The following is a 19,089-nucleotide window of genomic DNA, read 5'->3' as shown; positions in this document are numbered from 1 at the left end:
CAAGGGGGTAATGAGGACCTATTCTAACCCGGATCCCCACGGGGTTGCTGAAAGAGAAAATATTTTGTCATTAGTACAGTTCAAACCTTGCTATCTGAAACTCAATGGTACAGAGAAAAATCTTTGAGGTATCCAAGCATTTGAGATATCTGGATTAAATCTTAAAGAAAACAAAGTTTAGACTTCCAGTTTACTTTACATACATGTATCAAGGGTATTTGAGAGTGTTCAAGATACCAAAGTTTAAATGTAATGTACTAAATAATTGAATCCTCAAATTTAATTAGTATGATGGTGTTCTATGTGTCATGTTGTAGATATCAATGAGTGTGAGAATATAGACAACTGTCTGTATGGGACGTGTATCAATCTGCCAGGGAGCTACATCTGTCAGTGTCCCACAGGCACAGTACTCAACCCCACAGGGACAGCTTGTGTAGGTAAGAACCAATCCCAGAACCCCACAGAACCATTCCCAGAATCATACAGAACTATTCCCAGAACCCCAGAGTCATTCTAAGATGGTTGATTTTGACAAGTTAAACTGTGAAGGAACCATTCCCCAAATTCTAAAGAACCATTCCCAAAGGGTTGTATTTGACAATTCTAATGTTATTCTGACATTTTAAATGTGGCAAAGTTTTCAATCATTATTGTAGACAAGAGACGTGGAACTTGTTACCTTGAAGTAGGAGACAGAGGTACCTGTAGAAATGTTATTGGCAGGAATGTCTATAAGGCCAGCTGCTGCTGCTCCTTTGGTCAGGGCTGGGGGGAGATACCAGGACGCTGTGAAGCTTGTCCCCAAAATGGAACAGGTAATGAGAAATTGCTGAATTGTATTTTAAAGTCAAATTTTGAAATGGTTAAATACATATCTTATATATAAGCAGTAAATTTGCTATATCTGTAGCTGAGTACCAGTCTCTGTGTCCTGGTGATCCCGGATTGAGACCAGATGAAGTTACAGGAATACCAATAGGTTTGTATGTCTAAATACCACCAAATATATTTCCAATATTTTTTAAAGGTATACTTGTATGAATTCTAGCATAAAATATTTTCTTGGAATGTCTGAATTATTTTATGTTCAGACATAGACGAGTGTCGTGAGATAGATGGACTGTGTGATGGAGGAGAATGTCAGAACACATTTGGGAGCTTCTTCTGTGTGTGTCCCAAAGGCCACCGACTGATTAACTACAGATGTGTAGGTATGACATTTATATAAACAAGGTAAAAGTTTGAGAATGCATTAGCTCCATTTACTAGTAATTCAAATTGAATTTAAAAGTAACAAAGAAGGGTAAAACAACTTTCTAAACTTTAACAGTATAATGTTAGATTTATTGAAGTTAGTGATGTGTGATTAGATTTGTGAAAGAGTCTCTTTTACTTGTAGATATTGATGAATGCAGTGAGAATGGACCTCTATGTGGGGCAGGCTCCTGTGTTAACACCAAGGGCAGCTATAGATGTGTCTGTCCTGATGGTTATGTCCTCATGAAGGGGGAGACGGAGTGCATGGGTAAGGCTTAAATATACTTATTCTGAAATATTGTTCCATGAAACTAATTTCATGGAGTCGTATCTTAAGTGTAAATCTGGAACAAGATAAATTTTTGTGTTACTCAGCTACCAAACATATAAAATGGAGAACATACCATTTAAATATTGATCTTGTTAATGTGTGAAATTTCGTGGAATCTCTAACTTTTATGTTTGTGAAATGAGATACAGTCAAACCCTGCTATCTCAAAATATAAGGGTCTGAGAAAAAATGAGATATCCCAGGGAACGAGATATCAAGGTAAAATACTTAAAGGTTACGTGGTTGGGGACTTCCAAATCCCTTCAACATATTCAAGATAATCCTGTTTCAGATACTGAAGTTAAACTGTATTTTGTTTGTGTATTCTCAGACATGAGGAAGGGGAATTGTTATCCTACTTACTATACAACCACTGGTCCTGGGCCTCGTCAGTACATCTGTGAGAACCCACTGTCACGGAACCTGACCTACAAACAGTGCTGCTGTACAGTGATTGGTAAAGCCTGGAACTCCCCCTGTCAACCGTGCCCAGAGTCCAATACCAGTAGGATGGGCTTTATTTCTGTCTGCATTGAAATTTGATAAATTGTTTGTAAAATAAGACTGGACAGTTTTATAATGTCATTTTATAGAGAATAGTGGTTCATATTTCATTATGTGTGTTTAATATTCAAACATATTTTTCTTTTCAGCTGACTATGAAATGCTTTGTGAAGTATCAGCAGTAGTAGATGGTAAACTTTCTTTTATAGTTGCTTTCATATTTCTTCTTCGAACCAGAGACTTTTCTGTTTGAAGTTTGTATTATTTTTTTCTGTCTACAGCAAATTAAAAACTGTAGATCTTTTAAAATTTTAATCATATCTTTTATTTATATCGCTACCTGCAATTTATGCAAATAGTAATGTGACAAATGAGTATGCAAGCATTTTTGTGAAAAGCAGAATTACTACTTCAGTTCTGGCACTATATAAATATAGCAGTTAGTGTTCCGTAGGGGAACTAAAGGTTTCTGTATAACTTTCATATCTCTGAAAGAAAAAAAGCAACTTGTGAGCATGTTGGCTCCTAACACTCTTTACTCTTACATATATTATTTGTTAAATTAATCTGATTTCAGTGATGTATAAAAAAAATTATATAATTCTTGCAAGTGTTTTTAAATTGGTTTCAATTTGTAGACCTTGATGAATGTGCCTTGTTTGGAGATGCCATCTGTAAAAATGGTCGCTGTATAAACACCAAGGAGAGTTTCCGTTGTGAATGTGACCTAGGATACAGATATGATATACAAAGTCATAGTTGTTATGGTAATTCTTTATCATTTACTTGTATTTATAGTAGGGATGTCAAATCGGTCAAGTTTTAATACTCGGTTACTCGGACGTTTCTCCGATCGAGTACCCGGGTACTCGGTAAAAGTCTAAATAAATATGAACAAGTTAATTGATAACTGTAAAACATTGTTAACTCTTGTAGAAATAAAACCACATGGTCTGATGGGAGTTTTACCAGTAAATTTGTTTTAACAATTATGACCACTTTGTGCCCAACGAAATTTAATCTAACATTTTTCTAAAGTTCAATTTATTTATCAGATAAATACTAGAAATAAAATCATAAATGGTTCAGAGTGGTTTTGTTTAACATAATAAGATTTTTAAAGCATTTGCCTTCGATCATTTGCATTAATTGGCATGTAATCAAACGCATCCAGATCAACAATCGCACTTGCAATATCGTTTGTCTCTTTCCCCGAGAATTTACGGCTTCTGGAGAGACAAAAATATCTAATTTATTTTAAATTTAATAGACCTTAAATGATGTTCATTGAAAACAAATAATTAGAGCAAACTAAACATATGGGTAGAAGACAGCCGAAGGTGAGAAAAGCCAGGTAGGTAACAGGTGCTTGGTCACGGTAATTACTGTATAAACACTGCCACAGGCGATAACGGTCAATTAGAGGCGCAAAACCCTAATTACTGTATGTACAAGTGCAATGAACATTTTACGTTTTAAAAGCTTTTTTTACTGCATTAATAAATAAACTTAGAAATATTGAAAAAAATATTCATCCGAGTAACCGAGTACCATTTTTAGTATTCGATACTCGGACGTTCGATCGAGTACCCGGTTAACCGGGTACTCGTTGACATCCCTAATTTATAGCCATTTTGAAGGGAGGTTAAAGTTTAAACATGATCTTTGATATGTAAATTAGTGTAAAGATTAAAAGGAGTTAAGTGCTCCTGTACTTTGAGATATATTGAGGGTGATCATTGCATGTGCAGTTGTAGTACATGTACTCATTGAAAATTCTGCAATATCTCTATGGGGAATGGTTACATACAACTTCAAATGTTTTTTGCACAATAATTAAAAAATTGTGTAAAGATTGAATAAATTAATTAATTGGTGGGTTTATACAGATGTGGATGAGTGTCGTCGAAGTTTACCCCCTTGTGTCCCTGTGGCTCGGTGTGTGAACACCCCCGGCAGTTACCGCTGTCAGTGTCCCCCAGGGTACAGGCTTCATCAGAATGGACACAACTGTCTAGGTAGTACATAGTGAAAGAAGATCACAGCATTAGCATTGAAAAAAATGCTACCAGAAATTAAAATCAAAATAATATGTCTTGTAGATATCAATGAGTGTACAGAAGTCCAGGGGATCTGTGCCAATGGAGTTTGTACCAATTTAGAGGGCAGGTTCCGCTGCAGATGTAATCCGGGCTACAGATTGAATCTTAACAGGGATGCATGTTTGGGTAAGTATTTATAATTATGATGCATTTGTATTGAAGACAAAGTTTTGGGAGTTTGTACTTGTTTGTGTGTTTTTTTCAGACTGTTAATCTGTAATTGAAAAGCATAAGAACATCTTACATTTCTCATAAGTTGTCTATATTCAGAAGTTACGCCTTTTTTCTCTGCATCGTCTGTTTTATAATGTAAGGTACACAGTGATTGTCTTAAATTGGCCATATTTTTTATCTGCTCTATGATGCAAGGACTGTTTAGTTCATTAACACTGAATCTGATAACTTCTAAAATCTGTAAATGTACTTTGAAACATAGATATTGATGAGTGCAGCTCCCGACCTGGCTTATGTAACAATGGAACCTGTGAGAATACAGAAGGACATTACAGATGTCACTGCCATCCTGGATTTACGCTGTCTCCTAATGAAGACTGCCAAGGCAAGATTTCTTATCTATACTTGATGTAAAGTAAACATGAATAATTGGCTCCTAAATATTAAAGTAGCATCTGCAGAATTGTTTTTCTACTTAGGGGAATTGAGACAGATAGTTTGACAATATGATCAGAATGGAAAATTTTTGAGAAAATCTTGCTTTTTCTTATCTTTTATAACTGTTTGTTTTGTAGATATCAATGAGTGTCTGACAGAGGTGGGTCTTTGTCGGAATGGTCGCTGTGTGAACCAGGTGGGGAACTTTACCTGTCAGTGTCAGAGTGGATACATGGTGTCCAGGGATGGAAGGTCATGTCAAGGTTAGATCTCCTACCTAGTTACAGGAAATGTACACTAATCAATGTACCAACTGGTGATTTATAGAACAATGGTTTTCAGTATATGTGATTCTCTAGGTAAATATTCTAAATTTTATTTTGCATGTCTTCAAGGAATAAAGTAAAAATTTGTGAAAAATTGTCAAAGTAGCTAGATTGGCAATACAAATGCCACATCACAGTTTGCATGAGCAGTTGAAGTCAGGGACATGAAGAATAAATTTGGTCTCTCTAGGCCCTTTAGTTCAAACACATTAGTGAAAGTTCATTTCGTACCCTGTATACTTTGATCGATATGAATAATGATAGATGAATAGATGTTGCCTTGTTGATTTATAGGATCAAGAGATGGCCACATTTATTTCAGATATTGATGAGTGCACCCTTTTCAGGGATATCTGTGGTAATGGAGTATGTAGGAACAGAGAGGGCTCCTACGAATGTATCTGTCATGAGGGTTATGAACTCACCAGGGCAAGGGACACATGCATGGGTAAGATGAACTGTAGAACACTTAATTTTCAAGACTCCTTATTTTCTCAACATCTTATTTTTCCAAGATTGATGTTTGATATCTCTATATAATCTTTAATACCAGTAGTAGAAATATACAAAAGAATAAAATTTCGCAAGCACAGTCTTGCATAATTATGAAAAAATAATTAAGTTCTCACAAATAAAACATGATTTACTGGTTAACTGGTCAAAGTTTCATTCTCAGTATCTTGGTACTAGTGGACACTCCTGTCTTAACAACATTAACATTGTAGATATCAATGAGTGTACAACAGTGCCTGGTATTTGTGCTGGTGGTCAGTGTAGGAATCTGGAGGGAGGTTTCAGATGTGTGTGTCCACCAGGCTTACTGCTAACTGCTGATGGACAAAGATGCATTGGTCAGTATCAATTTTACAGACTATATTAGAATAATTTGAAAAACTTCCTATGTCATTTTTCATGTAAGGTGTAAATGAAAGGTCAGTTATTCAGATTATTACTTTGTAAAGCATTAAATATACATGTAGTAATAATGAAGATTAAAATCATTACAGATGTGAGGATGGGGAACTGTTTCAACCTATTCAGAAATGGCCGGTGTCAGTTCCCTCGCCAGATTAACATGACTAAGGCAGACTGTTGTTGTACTCTGGGACAGGCCTGGGGGAGCCAGAGACAGTGTGCTGTCTGTCCTACTGAGCAGGAACGTATGTCAAGTGGAAACTTTAGATTTATAGATTCCAAATTGAATTGAGAAAAAGAAGAATGGCGTAGACATGCAAATGGCTAATAAACACTGCTAATATTGCAACTTAGACATTCAAATTGATAGTAATTGCTGCTAATTTTCCTACATAATTACATGTATGTATCATAAATGCTACTATTTTCACTTTCAGCTGCCTTTAAGATCCTCTGTCCAGATGGCTATGGAAGAGTTGTAGATCCTTCAGGAGGCATTGTGGGTAAGAAAAGACAAATTTTACTTTAAACAGTAATTAACTGCATGAAATGAAGCTTTTACTGATGGATCATGCATGTGGGATGTACAAAAATTGTCTTCTGAATAGTTCAGAAGTGTTCATGTATGGTCATTAAAAAAAAATTGTTATAATTTTGATGTCAAACTTTTTTCTGTAGATGTGAATGAATGTGCTCGAGATGCCAGTTTGTGTGTAAATGGAAAGTGTGTGAACACAGATGGATCCTACAGATGTGAATGTCTTCCTGGGTATAAACTAGGAGCTGATCAGAAAACGTGTGAAGGTAAGATGCAGATGCCACTAGTCAATATTAAGACTTTCTAACCTAATTGCTAAATTGTTAACTTAAAATGAAAAATCTAAAACTCAGTTGTGAAATGAAATGTTTTTTGCCATGACATGCAGCAAAATGCATGTTCCTCAAAATAATTATATTGTCTTTTGTCAGTTAGGTCTATGTCATGTGACAGTTTGAGTTTTATATTTCTTATTTTAAACATTATGGAGGGATAAAGAGGATAAACGGAAGATATTTATACATTTTAGTTCACTCATTTGAAGATCAATGTCAATATTTCATTGACAATTTAAGATATGCAATAATCATTTTCAAATTGTGAAATTATTTTTGCATGATTGAATCTTAACTTCCAGCTTAAATCCAGTTGGTCATGGCCTGAAAATTTCAAGATGTAAAGGTAACTGCCAATGTCCATAAATCTCTTGTTCATATTTTGGTTAAAATTGTACAGATAAGAATGAATGCATCGAAAGTCCAGGCATCTGTGGCAATGGAACCTGCCGTAACCGAATTGGAGGATTTGAATGTTTGTGTAGTTCTGGATTTGAACCAGGAGCCGAAGGTTCCTGTCAAGGTATGAACTGAGAAGAATTGTTATTTTTTGAAGATTGATGTAGATGTTGAAAGTAGCAATAGTAAATAAATATCTTATACAGATATTGATGAGTGTAGTAGCCCACTCAACAACTGTGCTTTCCGCTGTGTCAACCTTCCGGGAACATTCCAGTGCGTGTGTCCAAAAGGCTTCACTCTGGCTCCTGATAACTCACATTGTCAAGGTAAACCAGTTAACTTATGATAAAGGTTCAGCATCCCACTGCTAACTCGTATATAATCTTTCCTTTTGCTTATGATTATCTATAAGAAAATCTAATTTACAATTCAAATAAATGCAATTTCAGCCTACCTTGCAAGGCAAATGTCTGTTAACTAGATGATTTTGTTTAAAAGGAATAATAGTCATTTATCCCAGTAAGTGTTATCTCTCTTACCAGAGGGTCTGTGAATCTTAAAGTTGATATATACTTCAACAATAAAGATATTTTTTATAAGAATTCACTGAATACTTTGTATAGATGTGGATGAGTGTCAGACACAGGTCAACAAGTGTCGGTATGCCTGTAAGAACCTGGTGGGGACGTTTATGTGTGTTTGTCCAGAGGGCTTCACTGGTACAGGGGAGAACTGTAGAGGTACTATGTCATAAATATCATGAGCTGAAGTATTTACATTTGATTGGATATTTTGTATTGATTGATTATATTTTGTTTTATGCTCTATTTGAGAATATTTCAGTCATGTAGAGATGTCACCTTACATTGTAGATGTAAATGAGTGTAGGGACCCTCGAGTTTGTCAGCCAGGGAGATGTGTCAATCTACAGGGAGGTTACCAGTGCAGATGTCCTCCAGGCTACACCCTCAGTCCAGACAGAAAACAGTGCTTTGGTAAGAATAGTCAACTAGAATTTTACAGAAAATTTGAGGACTTTATTAAATTATGTAAAAAAAGTTCTTCAAAGACTAAGAATTTTCTTGATTTGATATCTTGAAAAGGTGATTCAAAATTGGACACAATTCTTGCAAACCTTATTTCAGACCAGAGAGAGGGTAACTGTTTCCTGGAGTTACTGGGTGGGAGATGTGTTCCCTCCAGGTTCTATAGAATGACCAGACAGGAGTGTTGCTGCTCAGGGGCTGCAGCCTGGGGGCCTAGCTGCTCCAGATGTCCTGCCAGGGGGTCAAGTTAGTTCTGATTGATTTCACACTGTGGGATGTAAAAAGTACTGATTCATTGCATGCAATGATAAAGGAGGATCAATATAATTCAAAAATCATAAATTAAATAATAAATTCCTACAACATGTAACAATATACATTCCAAAAATAAATTATTATCTGTGACTCAAGTTTTTTTCTCTGGAATTGTTCTTTTAGGAGACTTCAAGGAGTTGTGTCCAGAAGACATTGGCAAAACACCAGATGGAAAAGGTTGAATTTAGTTTTTAATCTCACCAAATTGATTTGGACTTACCTTATGTTTTACTGAGTGAATTAGTAGATATCATTTTATTGAACAAATGCCTTATAAAAGGTGTAAAACCTGCTTCAAAAAAAAAAAAGCCCGCCTGCTGCATTGAATTTTGAATTTTTTGGCCTGAGATACTATTTACCGTAATTTTCGGATAATAGGTCGATACTTTTTTTCTCAGAACTCCTGGGGTCGCCCAATATACGAATTTGACCTTTCTAAGGCTCAAGTTTACGAAAAATGCCCCAAAATCAATAAAATTTACGTCAATTTCAAAGCAAATCTGTGCCACTTTCATAACTTTTTTCATTATTTTACGCAGAAAAATTAATGCCCAGGTAAACAATAAAATATTTATTCTATAGCTTTCTTACAAAATAAATTCCATTAAATATCCGTTGATGACAAAGGAAAAAACTGTTCTTCATCAAGTAAATAATTCCTCAACGTGTTATCCATTGCCATCATGCGGTAGCCATCTTGTGAAGTTAGGAAGTCGCTACCTTTTACTAAAAGTAAAACCGCAACCGTATCAAAATTTAAAATACGGTAGATGCAGGTTACAGAAATATGATTTAAGACAGAAATATAATTTTAACTGATTTTATAAGGTTTATTAAAAGCTTCTTTGTACACAAGAAGTACACTGAATTACCGCTATACAAAGATTGGCTTCTAACAGAATTTTAATTGTCTGACAGATAAAAGGATTTACACTGTGTGTACACGCAAAGATTTTAACACCTGTGTTGGTTTAATACCCGAAGGGCATGATTAGCAAATCCACATGCCGTTATATGGTATTAGTGTTACACATCATTGAACAAACAAAGCTATGAAATTCATAATGACTGTCAAATTGTGAATGTACCGGTACTCTCAAATTTATGAATTAAACTTGTAGCGTGGTAATATTATTTCAATTCTTTACTGTTGCTTTATATATACATTCAATGGTCGTTTGCGGGTTTTAGCAAATCCCTGAAGAACAAAAATGAAAATGGCGGACATCGAAGCAATTGTCATTCACCGTAAATAGTGTCTGAATAAAATATAATAGGAATGTGTCCAAGTTGTTCTGAAATCAGAATTATTATTCTTTGATCTCGGGTATTTCCCGAATTATAGCTGTAAAATAAGAACATATTTACGTGTTATTTATGCCTCTGGTTTAACAACAGTATGAAACTACGGAGGCATTGAACAGGCAAGTTGGAGAAAAATAAGTAGTTACACAATTCAAAGAAGTTTTAACTACATTTTTTTAAAAACTTTATTTAAATGCTGTACTCATTAAAATACCCGTTTATTTTCTTGATACGTTCATGTCACGGAATTACCCCGGTAATTTTAGAGGTTTACCTGTTCTGATACTTGTATCTGCGTAAGAATCTTTAGAAAACGGGAAAGAAAGCCTCGTCCTATATAGTAAGTTCGTCCTATCTTAGGATTTTTCAAAATTTAAGGCTGAAAATGAGCCTTTCAACCTATATACCCCATCGACCTATTATCTGAAAATTACGGTATTAATTTTTTTTGGCCTAAAACAACTTATGTTTTACTGAGCATGTTTAAATCTGGGTGTTTTGTTTCAGATATAAATGAATGTCTGAAGTTTCCTGGAATCTGTGGGAATGGCTACTGTATAAACACTGATGGATCCTACAGATGTCGCTGTAACCGGGGCTACAAAACGGATGTCACAAACACAAAATGTGTTGGTTAGTTGTGTGGTGTAGTACGATTTTTTCTTTTAACTGGTTACTTAGTTCAAAACATTGTATAACAATGGAAAAAAATATCCCTCTATACAGTGTATAAAAAAAATACATGCATTTTACCTATAAGTCTTTCATGTTGCTTGGCAGTATGGATATACATGTATTTATTGTACAGTTGAACTTTGCTATCTCGAACTCTGATATACATGTATCTAATACCATGGATATGTTGAAGTGATGTGAAAATCCAAACCACATATTCTTTAAGTATTTTACCCTTGATATCTCAGATACTCGGATATCTTGGAAGTTTTTTCTCAGCCACATCAGGTTCGAGATAACAAGGTTTGACTACGTCTAATAATCATTGAATAGTCATTTTACCACAAAAACAAATGTTTTTCAGATGTTGATGAGTGCAGAGAGGGCACATCTCCCTGTGAGTCTGGCTGTGTGAACACAATAGGAAGTTATAAATGTTCATGTCCCACTGGATTTGTCCTCAACAGAAATGGAAAAACATGCAGAGGTACTTCTTTTTTAAACCTTATAAGAATATTTTAACTATTTTCCCCCTGGCCTACTGCTAAGTATGACTTCATTTCACTTTGAGTCACAGAATACACCATGTGAAATACATGTCGTAATTATACATTGACACATGACATACAGAAAACAGACTTTATGTTATAGGATCTAAGAGATAGATCCTTTTCATTTCTAATAAGATTTGAATGATTGTCAAGTTCTGCGAATTTCTTTTGGTAGATTTGGATGAGTGTACCACAATGAAGCACAACTGCCAGCAGATTTGTACCAACACCCAGGGAAGTTACAGGTGTAGCTGTCAGGCAGGCTACAGGATGGAGGCCAACCAGTGTAGAGGTCTGTCATAATGTTTCATTCTTATATTCTTGTAATCTTAGGCATATTATTACTCCTCGACTTTCAAAGAACACTGCTTGCTTATAAATAATGGAATTGTGTAAATATTATTTCACTGCTCTACATCTGTTGCAGACATTGATGAGTGTAGGGAGGACCCCTCTTTGTGTACACCAGGAGGAACTTGCCGTAACACACTGGGTGGATATAAATGTGTCTGTAAACGAGGCTACAGACTGGACTCAACAGGCAAAAAATGTATAGGTAATGTCACAGCTTTCTGATAGTTTATTTTTGAAGAATTAGGTAAATGTAGTATTTATTAGACAATTGGCTTAATTTGAAAATAGTACATATCAGGAATACAGTATACTTTTTGATTGTTTATCATTTCAGGGTCATAAAAATTTTACAGCAGATAACTCCTCTGGTGTTAATGTTGTTCAAAAATACAGAATTGTTGATTTAATTTCCAAAATTGCCTTTATTCTATAGGCCTAGTTGTGATTTATAATGTCTTGTAGATATCAATGAGTGTGAGAGTGGTCGCTGTGATGACAGATGTGAGAATGTCCCCGGCTCCTATAAATGTGTCTGTCCTCCAGGGTACAAGCCAGTGTATGGGCAGTGTGTAGGTAAGGAACATATCATTAGTGTTGAATAATCGGGAAAATTCCATAATCGATAATCGGTCAAAATTGGAGAAGCTTAATCGAGCAATGATCGACTGAATTGGTAATTAAAATTTCAAATACAAAATTCCATTTCTTTATAGCATTTATCATTTATGGAACAAACTACAAATAAAATTTTATCAACTTTATTCTAAAGACAATTTTTTGTTGTATAAGTAACACAGAAACAGAAAAAAATTACATATTTGCTCATAAAAACTAAAAATGTTTTGCATTCCCTAGTTAGAATAATCTAACTGTGTCTCGGTACAAGCCCTCACCACAGTTTGAATACGTCCAATATACTTGCAATGTTGCAAATCTGAGTGGATCCGCTCCGAAACGATTTTGAAGATTATAAAAGGATTTGCACTGGAAATAACTTCCAAATTAACCAAATTGATATTGCTTATGCCTTTTATCCCAAAATTTAAAAATAATCCATATAAAGACGAAAATCCAATTAAATTAAATGTTCTCGGCTTTTCTACCTGCCATCTGTTATAAAAATAACATTCGGAACTCTCTAGATTTGCAGAGTAAGAGTTATTGCCTGTGTTTCTTTTGCTACATTATGAATACATGGAATGAAAATTGGGTCCGTAGGACAATATCATTTTAACGATAGAACATCCTATCTATGCATTCCCTGGATATGGGTAAATTTTATTGATTGTTGTTAACTTCATCTTCGGACACCATTTTTCTTGACCTCCTTTCGTTTTACATTGTTAATGCGTACGTACTACTTTCGTTCAAATCCTACAAGTTTATTTGGGCGACAATCGATTATGAAAAACGTAATCGATAATCAGAATCGAACTCCCGGCGACTATCGTTTCATCACTACTTATTATGATATCACATGGTTAGCCTGCTTCTCACTCCTTTCTTAAAGCTCAGAGTAATGATTTGTGCTTTTGTATTACAGATAATAATGAGTGTCAGATACAGGATATATGTGGTCTGGCCATCTGCTCCAATGTGCCTGGATCATACAACTGCCAGTGTGGGCCAGGGACAAACTTTGATCCCCGTCTGATGACTTGTATGGGTAAGCTCTAAATATGAAACTGTCGGTTGGGTCAGGAATTGACTTTGACCCATTTGATGACCTGTAAGGTAAGGTCATATATCTGTCAGTAAGGGTCTGGGAGAAAATGTGACCCTTATTTTATGACCCACAAATGTAAGCCATGTAATTTTCAATACCACACAGCCTTTGACCCTTGTCTTATGACTTACATACTAAGGTAAGATCATACACATACATGTACATGTAAAACTCTGTCAAGGATAGGGACATAAGGTAAGGTCTTGCATCTGTTAAAGTGGGTCAAGGACAAAAAATTCATGCAATTTTCTTAAGCAGTGTGGGTCAATGGCAGATTTTGACCTTAGTAAATACATAATGATTTCTGTGCTACATCTTGAATTGAATTAAAAAATATAGAGACATCTTTTCATTCCAGATGTCAATGTTTGTGTGAATGCCCCCTGTTTATATGACTGTTCTACGACTGGTTCCTCCTTTGTGTGTGGCTGTCCACCAGGCTATCAGAGTCTGGGAGTGGGGTAAGATACAGTATATGACAAAAGCTTGATTTACTAGAGATCAGATAGATAGAGCAAAAATTTAAATTTATATCAACTGAGTTTTCCATTTGTTTGCCCTTATTGGCTTAATGGTATAGGTTATGTTGGAAGTTTATTCTGATTTCAGGCATTGTGTGGCCATCTCCCCAGATGGTGGTGTGGGAGGTTCATTTCCTACAAGAGGAAACATTCCCCATGTCCCAGCCCCAGTTGATGGAAGACCACCCCGAGGGGAGGGCTGCATTGAGTGTGATATCAAAAACCAAGACATTCCTTTGTCGAAAAGAGCCAAGCGAGATGCCTCTAATAAGGTCAGTATGAGAAAAAAGACATGCATCTACAGTGAAATCTGTCCAGTTCAACTTGGACTGGGAGACAGATTTTGACGTAAATGGATAGAGCGTTGAATAAGAAAAATGGGGGGGGGGTAAAATGACAATGAAAATCAAGGTTTGAATTCATTGAAACAGTTTGTAAATGTGTCAGATTAGAAACTTTTCACTTGTATTATTATAATGACGTTTCAAAACTGAATTCCTTTTTTTTTTTTTTTTGAATAAATAATTGATTAGAAATTATATTGTAAAGAAGCACACTTAATAAATCATTCCTAAAATCATGAGATTAACACACATAAAAAGAATTTTAAAAATCAGTTATTTCAATCATTTCAGACTGATACAGTGGAATCTTATTCAAAATCACTTGAGAGTCATCATGCAAGAAAACTACTTCCAGATATTGTGACAGATGTTATGAAACTTTACATCAAAAGGAAAGATATACAAAGAAAGAAAAAATTGCTAGCAGTTCTTCCATCATTAACAGCACTTAAGAATAATGTCAAGTATCACATCATTCGAGGAAATCAAAAGAAAATATTTATTATTCGTAAAAAACAGGGTGTCAGTTCCCTACAGTTTAGGAGGAAAATAAGGAAACCTAAAGTTTTGAAATTAACAATAGAAGCAAAACCAATACACAAGGAAGAAAAAGTGGCTGGGTCAAAGGTCATATTGAGAAGAACTCTTTTAAATGTGGAGGTGCATGTAGTGTAATTTTTTTTTTAAATTATCAGTTAGAGAATCTTGTAGTTACTATATAGACTGATTTGAGTGAGTTTGTACATGTAAAGGAAAATATCTGTTGACAATGGTGTGCAGTTTGAATGATGAAATGTGTACCTGGTATGTTTAGTACAGCAGAAAAAATTCCTAATAGAAGAAGAGTTCAGATGTAAAAAAAAAAAAATCTAAGGGCAGATATTTTTTTCATTAGTGCATTTGAAACACTAAGCCATGATTCAAGCTAAAAGAAGTGCACATTACAGTATCATTCAAAATAAACATTAATATGAGTTGAAGATTTGTTGAACTTATAATGAAAATACTCTAATGATTTTTTCCATGATTTATTTTGAACCTGTAAAGACTACATGTATATAATGTAAATCTTATTTCAAGTTAGTTGTAAATATTAAGGATGGTGCATATTAGCTGGTGCATATGTGATGTCCATAACTCCATATAGTGTATGTATAATTGTATATATGCTGAGTATATTTTATAATACTGTACAGAGGTGAGAGAGGACTTGTTGAAACTAAAACATTAATTGATAAGCGTGTGTACTACAAAAGGTAATAACCTTAGATTGCTGTTACATGTACCGATAACAATCAGTTTTTTCTTTAGATATAAGATACATGTATTAATTACTACCATCCCAGCATTGCTAGTAGTCCTGTATGCATGTACACATTTATGTTGTGATTGTATGAATATTATGAATTTAAGAAGACTTGATTGAAATAATTGCTCTATACTTGCCACTTGCTACTGTTCATGTATTTTTTTTCGTATATATTTAAAAAAAAAAAAAATTGACTTTAAAAACTATACATATAAATTCATTTCATTTTTATTTACCTACCTATACATGTATTTCATAATTTTAAGTGCATAAAAATGAAAACATAACTTTTTAAAAGTTATACATGTACGAGGGGTTATCAAAAAGTTCGTGGACTGAGGCTAAAAAATTAGTACTATGTAGTCTGTGCTTTCAAACTTTATATGGAACATAAAACAACAAAAAATAAAGAAATGTTGAAAATTTTAGCCTGATACGTTCATTATTTTCCAAATTATTATAAAATGAAAACGACAATATATGATCACCCGGCGTTGTCGTCGTTTATTTTCATGACGTCCGATAACGTCATTGTTTTTTCATTGTCCGCTTCTTCTACCTCATACACTTTCTTGATGAGAAACCCTGGAGCTGAGAAAGGACTTAAACCCGCCTTGTTTATATGACTTTACAATGTCATGAACAGTGGCCTTCAATGAATATAATATTTCAAATGGATTAATACATTGGGATAGATCCGTGCTTGATTGTGCCGGCATATTTTGCTTTTGGGAGTTCAGTATCTACAACACATGATTAACTCATTTTTGACGGGATTGATTTTTCACACCTTGACTGCTAATCGACATTAACTGTGTATCCCTTTACTTTCTGAATCTATTTTGACATTAAAAGACAAGTACTCTAGATGCATATTATTTCTCTGTAGCCAGTTTCAACATATTTTAGGTCTATACTATTTTTTTCAGGGGCAAAACATAATATAATGTTGGAAACGGAAACCCCTTCCCCCTTTTGACGTCATTTTCAAGGCCTCATTTGTTTAGACATTCCGTGTAAAACTTACGATAAAATTTCAAAGAACGTTCAGAATTAAGTGAAAAATTAAGTATTTTATAGAACAATTGTGTCACAACACCATACCCGAATTAACGGGATTTTTGGATGTCAAATAATCACATCAAATGAGTTTTTCTCAGTTACACATATGTCGAAAAAACATCGTTTTCGAGGTTGCGCCGCTTGGACATAACATTGCTTAGAAAAACATTACTAATTTATTAAAAATAAAATTCATGATTTGTGGTTTATTCTTTGGATAGAAAAGATGATGCTTACTAGATATTTCAAAATTCATTTATGTACCTTGAGCGGTTTTAATTTTATGGCGCTAATCCACGAACTTTTTGATAACCCCTCGTATATACAAAATTCTGGAATGCTTCAACAACATGTGCATCATGAAGATGAAATTCCAAGGAGGTCACATTAATAAGTATTGTTAATTATTAAACATTGAGTTGTTTGAGACAAAATGTTCCAGAAATCATTAAGGTTCCCATGAGCATGGCTATGTCAGTACAACAAACATACTGCACTTTTTTTACAGTTATATGTACTATAAACAGAAAATTTACTTATAAAAATAATGCATAAATGTTCATTTACGATGAAAGACAACAGACTTGTGTAACTGTACATAAATGTACTTATATTCACTTCTTTCTTATGTTACACCAGCATCAATGTTTGTTTTATTGATTTTATATAGAGAGGGAGCAAGTATAGATTAAATTTCTTATAGCATATATTCACTGTGTAATCAATATTTTGATCAGCAATGTGAAACAAAGCTTGTTTTTAATTGAATCAATAATATACCTGTAAAAGTACACCTACATGGATATGAAACAGTATGTTGCCATTTATTCACAAACTGATTCAAATTGATTAGAAAATGTACACTTAATAAAGAAATAAAAACATCTCTCTACTGAAAGCCTGTGTGAGTTGTTTTTAGTGGTAAAAGTATTTATTTCTATTATAAGTTTCAATAATACAATGCAAACAGCAAAATTTAATTTTAATCAACTTTGAAAGCATAAAAATTGTTTTGATTAATTTACTTCAGTATGTATAGTTGAAATGTCTGTGTTACACTGTGGAATCGTTAAAATTCGTTAAAATAAGGTCTAAAACTTTTTATGGGAGCATTTTAGTCCACAAATTTGTCTGGTCTCCCAAAGCTCCATAGGGGTTGCTGAGGGGGGTGGCAGCCCTCATTAGCACTTTTTCAGAATAAGCTTTCTTGCTGTGGTTTTAATATGAATTATTATTTTAGCTTGTTTTCCGCGATATTTCTTGCGGTATGGTTCAAGGCTGGAAAATTCTTGCATTGAAGAAAAAAGAAAGGAGAAAATCCTCTCTTCTCGACCAGATTTTTTTCATGTTAGATAATAATAGTTCTCGTATTAATAATGTAATAATGAGATAATTTTCGCGTATTTGGGGGAGCTTTTCTCGTAATAACCTAATTTTACTTATAAAATTTTCTTTTAACTCAATACTTTGTAAGATTTTGTAAAATTGGATGCTTTTAAAAAGGGAAAAAAAGGAATAAGGGGGGGGGGGGGGTGATCCTTCACTTCAGAAACTGATGTTAAGTCAACTGAAGTGTTTTGAAATTGAATGCTTCGCGACAAGTATGGACGAAAATGGCTGACAGTAAAAAAATCTGGAAAAGATGGGGGGGGGGTGAAAAGCAATCTTTTCACTGCTGAGCCTAAAAGAAATAAATTATTGGATTCATTTCTTGCATTTAATCAAAGCAATCTCGAGGCATGCTGTACCCACTTCATACATGTACATGTACGTAATTGCAAGCATCAAGAGTTTCGTTTTTAACTGAAAATCAAGTAGCGACTTCCCTGCTCCATCTGTACGTGCTGGACAACATATACTTGTCTCATGGTATTTCGTTATTATATCTGGAGTGGTGACGCATCTGTTACTAGCCTTATACATGTACTAGAAATCGATTTCTGATATTCTGGGATTCCAGAGGGCGCTTTAGCATCCAAAACACGTCCAAAATATCGATATTCCAGTGAAAGCAGAGCATATTGGAAATAATATTTAAGAACATTGCGTAGGAGAACGACAGAGGAATTGTTACTATAGAAACACTGGTACGTCAGTTTTATTATAATTTTTAATTTTTTTTCTACTGCAGCATTAATGTAAAGATCAACAAGAAAAGGCCAATCTTTTTGTCTTTTATTAACATATTAGACCTTTCCTGCAGTGTATGTTACAAATTGGGCCTCGGGCTATATCTATTATTAGATAAAACTAAGGATTGCACACGTCAAGCCTAAGATAACACGGTAAGGTTTCTTTTTCGTTTACAAATACTTGTAGTTTGTTTACTTCTCTAAATAAGAATACTGGTTACAATGGCATCCTCTTATATGATCATGTGGATAGGATAATTATCTGTAAATGAACAGAAAATTGGCCATGACACAACATATGCCAGTTTGCCTTGTTATAAAATTGTCGTTTTTAACTTCTGATCAATGATAATATCGCTATGTTTTTGTTTATCTGGAACACCAGATCATGATTTATTACACATTTGTGTCTAGCTACTACTAT

General features: G+C 34.4%; 1 protein-coding gene across 1 annotated transcript in view; it reads left to right on the top strand.

The window, feature by feature from the left end:
* Nucleotides 1–19,089, top strand: part of LOC134252260 (fibrillin-2-like) — a 64,041-nt gene that overhangs the window by 33,004 nt on the left and 11,948 nt on the right. Inside the window, exons 34-65 of the mRNA XM_062734698.1 lie at nucleotides 318–440; nucleotides 660–818; nucleotides 914–982; nucleotides 1,095–1,214; nucleotides 1,403–1,528; nucleotides 1,923–2,096; nucleotides 2,245–2,286; nucleotides 2,734–2,862; nucleotides 3,985–4,113; nucleotides 4,198–4,323; nucleotides 4,634–4,756; nucleotides 4,947–5,072; nucleotides 5,458–5,583; nucleotides 5,861–5,986; nucleotides 6,143–6,295; nucleotides 6,488–6,553; nucleotides 6,729–6,854; nucleotides 7,324–7,446; nucleotides 7,529–7,651; nucleotides 7,949–8,065; nucleotides 8,198–8,320; nucleotides 8,471–8,617; nucleotides 8,810–8,863; nucleotides 10,499–10,624; nucleotides 11,031–11,153; nucleotides 11,393–11,509; nucleotides 11,645–11,773; nucleotides 12,034–12,144; nucleotides 13,115–13,237; nucleotides 13,656–13,758; nucleotides 13,907–14,090; nucleotides 14,454–14,834. Of these exons, the coding sequence (XP_062590682.1) occupies nucleotides 318–440; nucleotides 660–818; nucleotides 914–982; nucleotides 1,095–1,214; nucleotides 1,403–1,528; nucleotides 1,923–2,096; nucleotides 2,245–2,286; nucleotides 2,734–2,862; nucleotides 3,985–4,113; nucleotides 4,198–4,323; nucleotides 4,634–4,756; nucleotides 4,947–5,072; nucleotides 5,458–5,583; nucleotides 5,861–5,986; nucleotides 6,143–6,295; nucleotides 6,488–6,553; nucleotides 6,729–6,854; nucleotides 7,324–7,446; nucleotides 7,529–7,651; nucleotides 7,949–8,065; nucleotides 8,198–8,320; nucleotides 8,471–8,617; nucleotides 8,810–8,863; nucleotides 10,499–10,624; nucleotides 11,031–11,153; nucleotides 11,393–11,509; nucleotides 11,645–11,773; nucleotides 12,034–12,144; nucleotides 13,115–13,237; nucleotides 13,656–13,758; nucleotides 13,907–14,090; nucleotides 14,454–14,834 (4,127 nt within the window). The remainder of the gene's footprint in view (nucleotides 1–317; nucleotides 441–659; nucleotides 819–913; nucleotides 983–1,094; nucleotides 1,215–1,402; nucleotides 1,529–1,922; nucleotides 2,097–2,244; nucleotides 2,287–2,733; nucleotides 2,863–3,984; nucleotides 4,114–4,197; nucleotides 4,324–4,633; nucleotides 4,757–4,946; nucleotides 5,073–5,457; nucleotides 5,584–5,860; nucleotides 5,987–6,142; nucleotides 6,296–6,487; nucleotides 6,554–6,728; nucleotides 6,855–7,323; nucleotides 7,447–7,528; nucleotides 7,652–7,948; nucleotides 8,066–8,197; nucleotides 8,321–8,470; nucleotides 8,618–8,809; nucleotides 8,864–10,498; nucleotides 10,625–11,030; nucleotides 11,154–11,392; nucleotides 11,510–11,644; nucleotides 11,774–12,033; nucleotides 12,145–13,114; nucleotides 13,238–13,655; nucleotides 13,759–13,906; nucleotides 14,091–14,453; nucleotides 14,835–19,089) is intronic.

Source organism: Saccostrea cucullata, unplaced genomic scaffold (assembly GCF_032062105.1).
Source record: "Saccostrea cucullata isolate Sc308-1 unplaced genomic scaffold, CSIRO_AGI_Scuc_v1 ctg130, whole genome shotgun sequence".
Lineage (NCBI taxonomy): Eukaryota > Metazoa > Mollusca > Bivalvia > Ostreida > Ostreidae > Saccostrea > Saccostrea cuccullata.
Note: the sequence above shows the minus strand (reverse complement) of the source record. Positions and strands in the feature narration are given on the sequence as shown.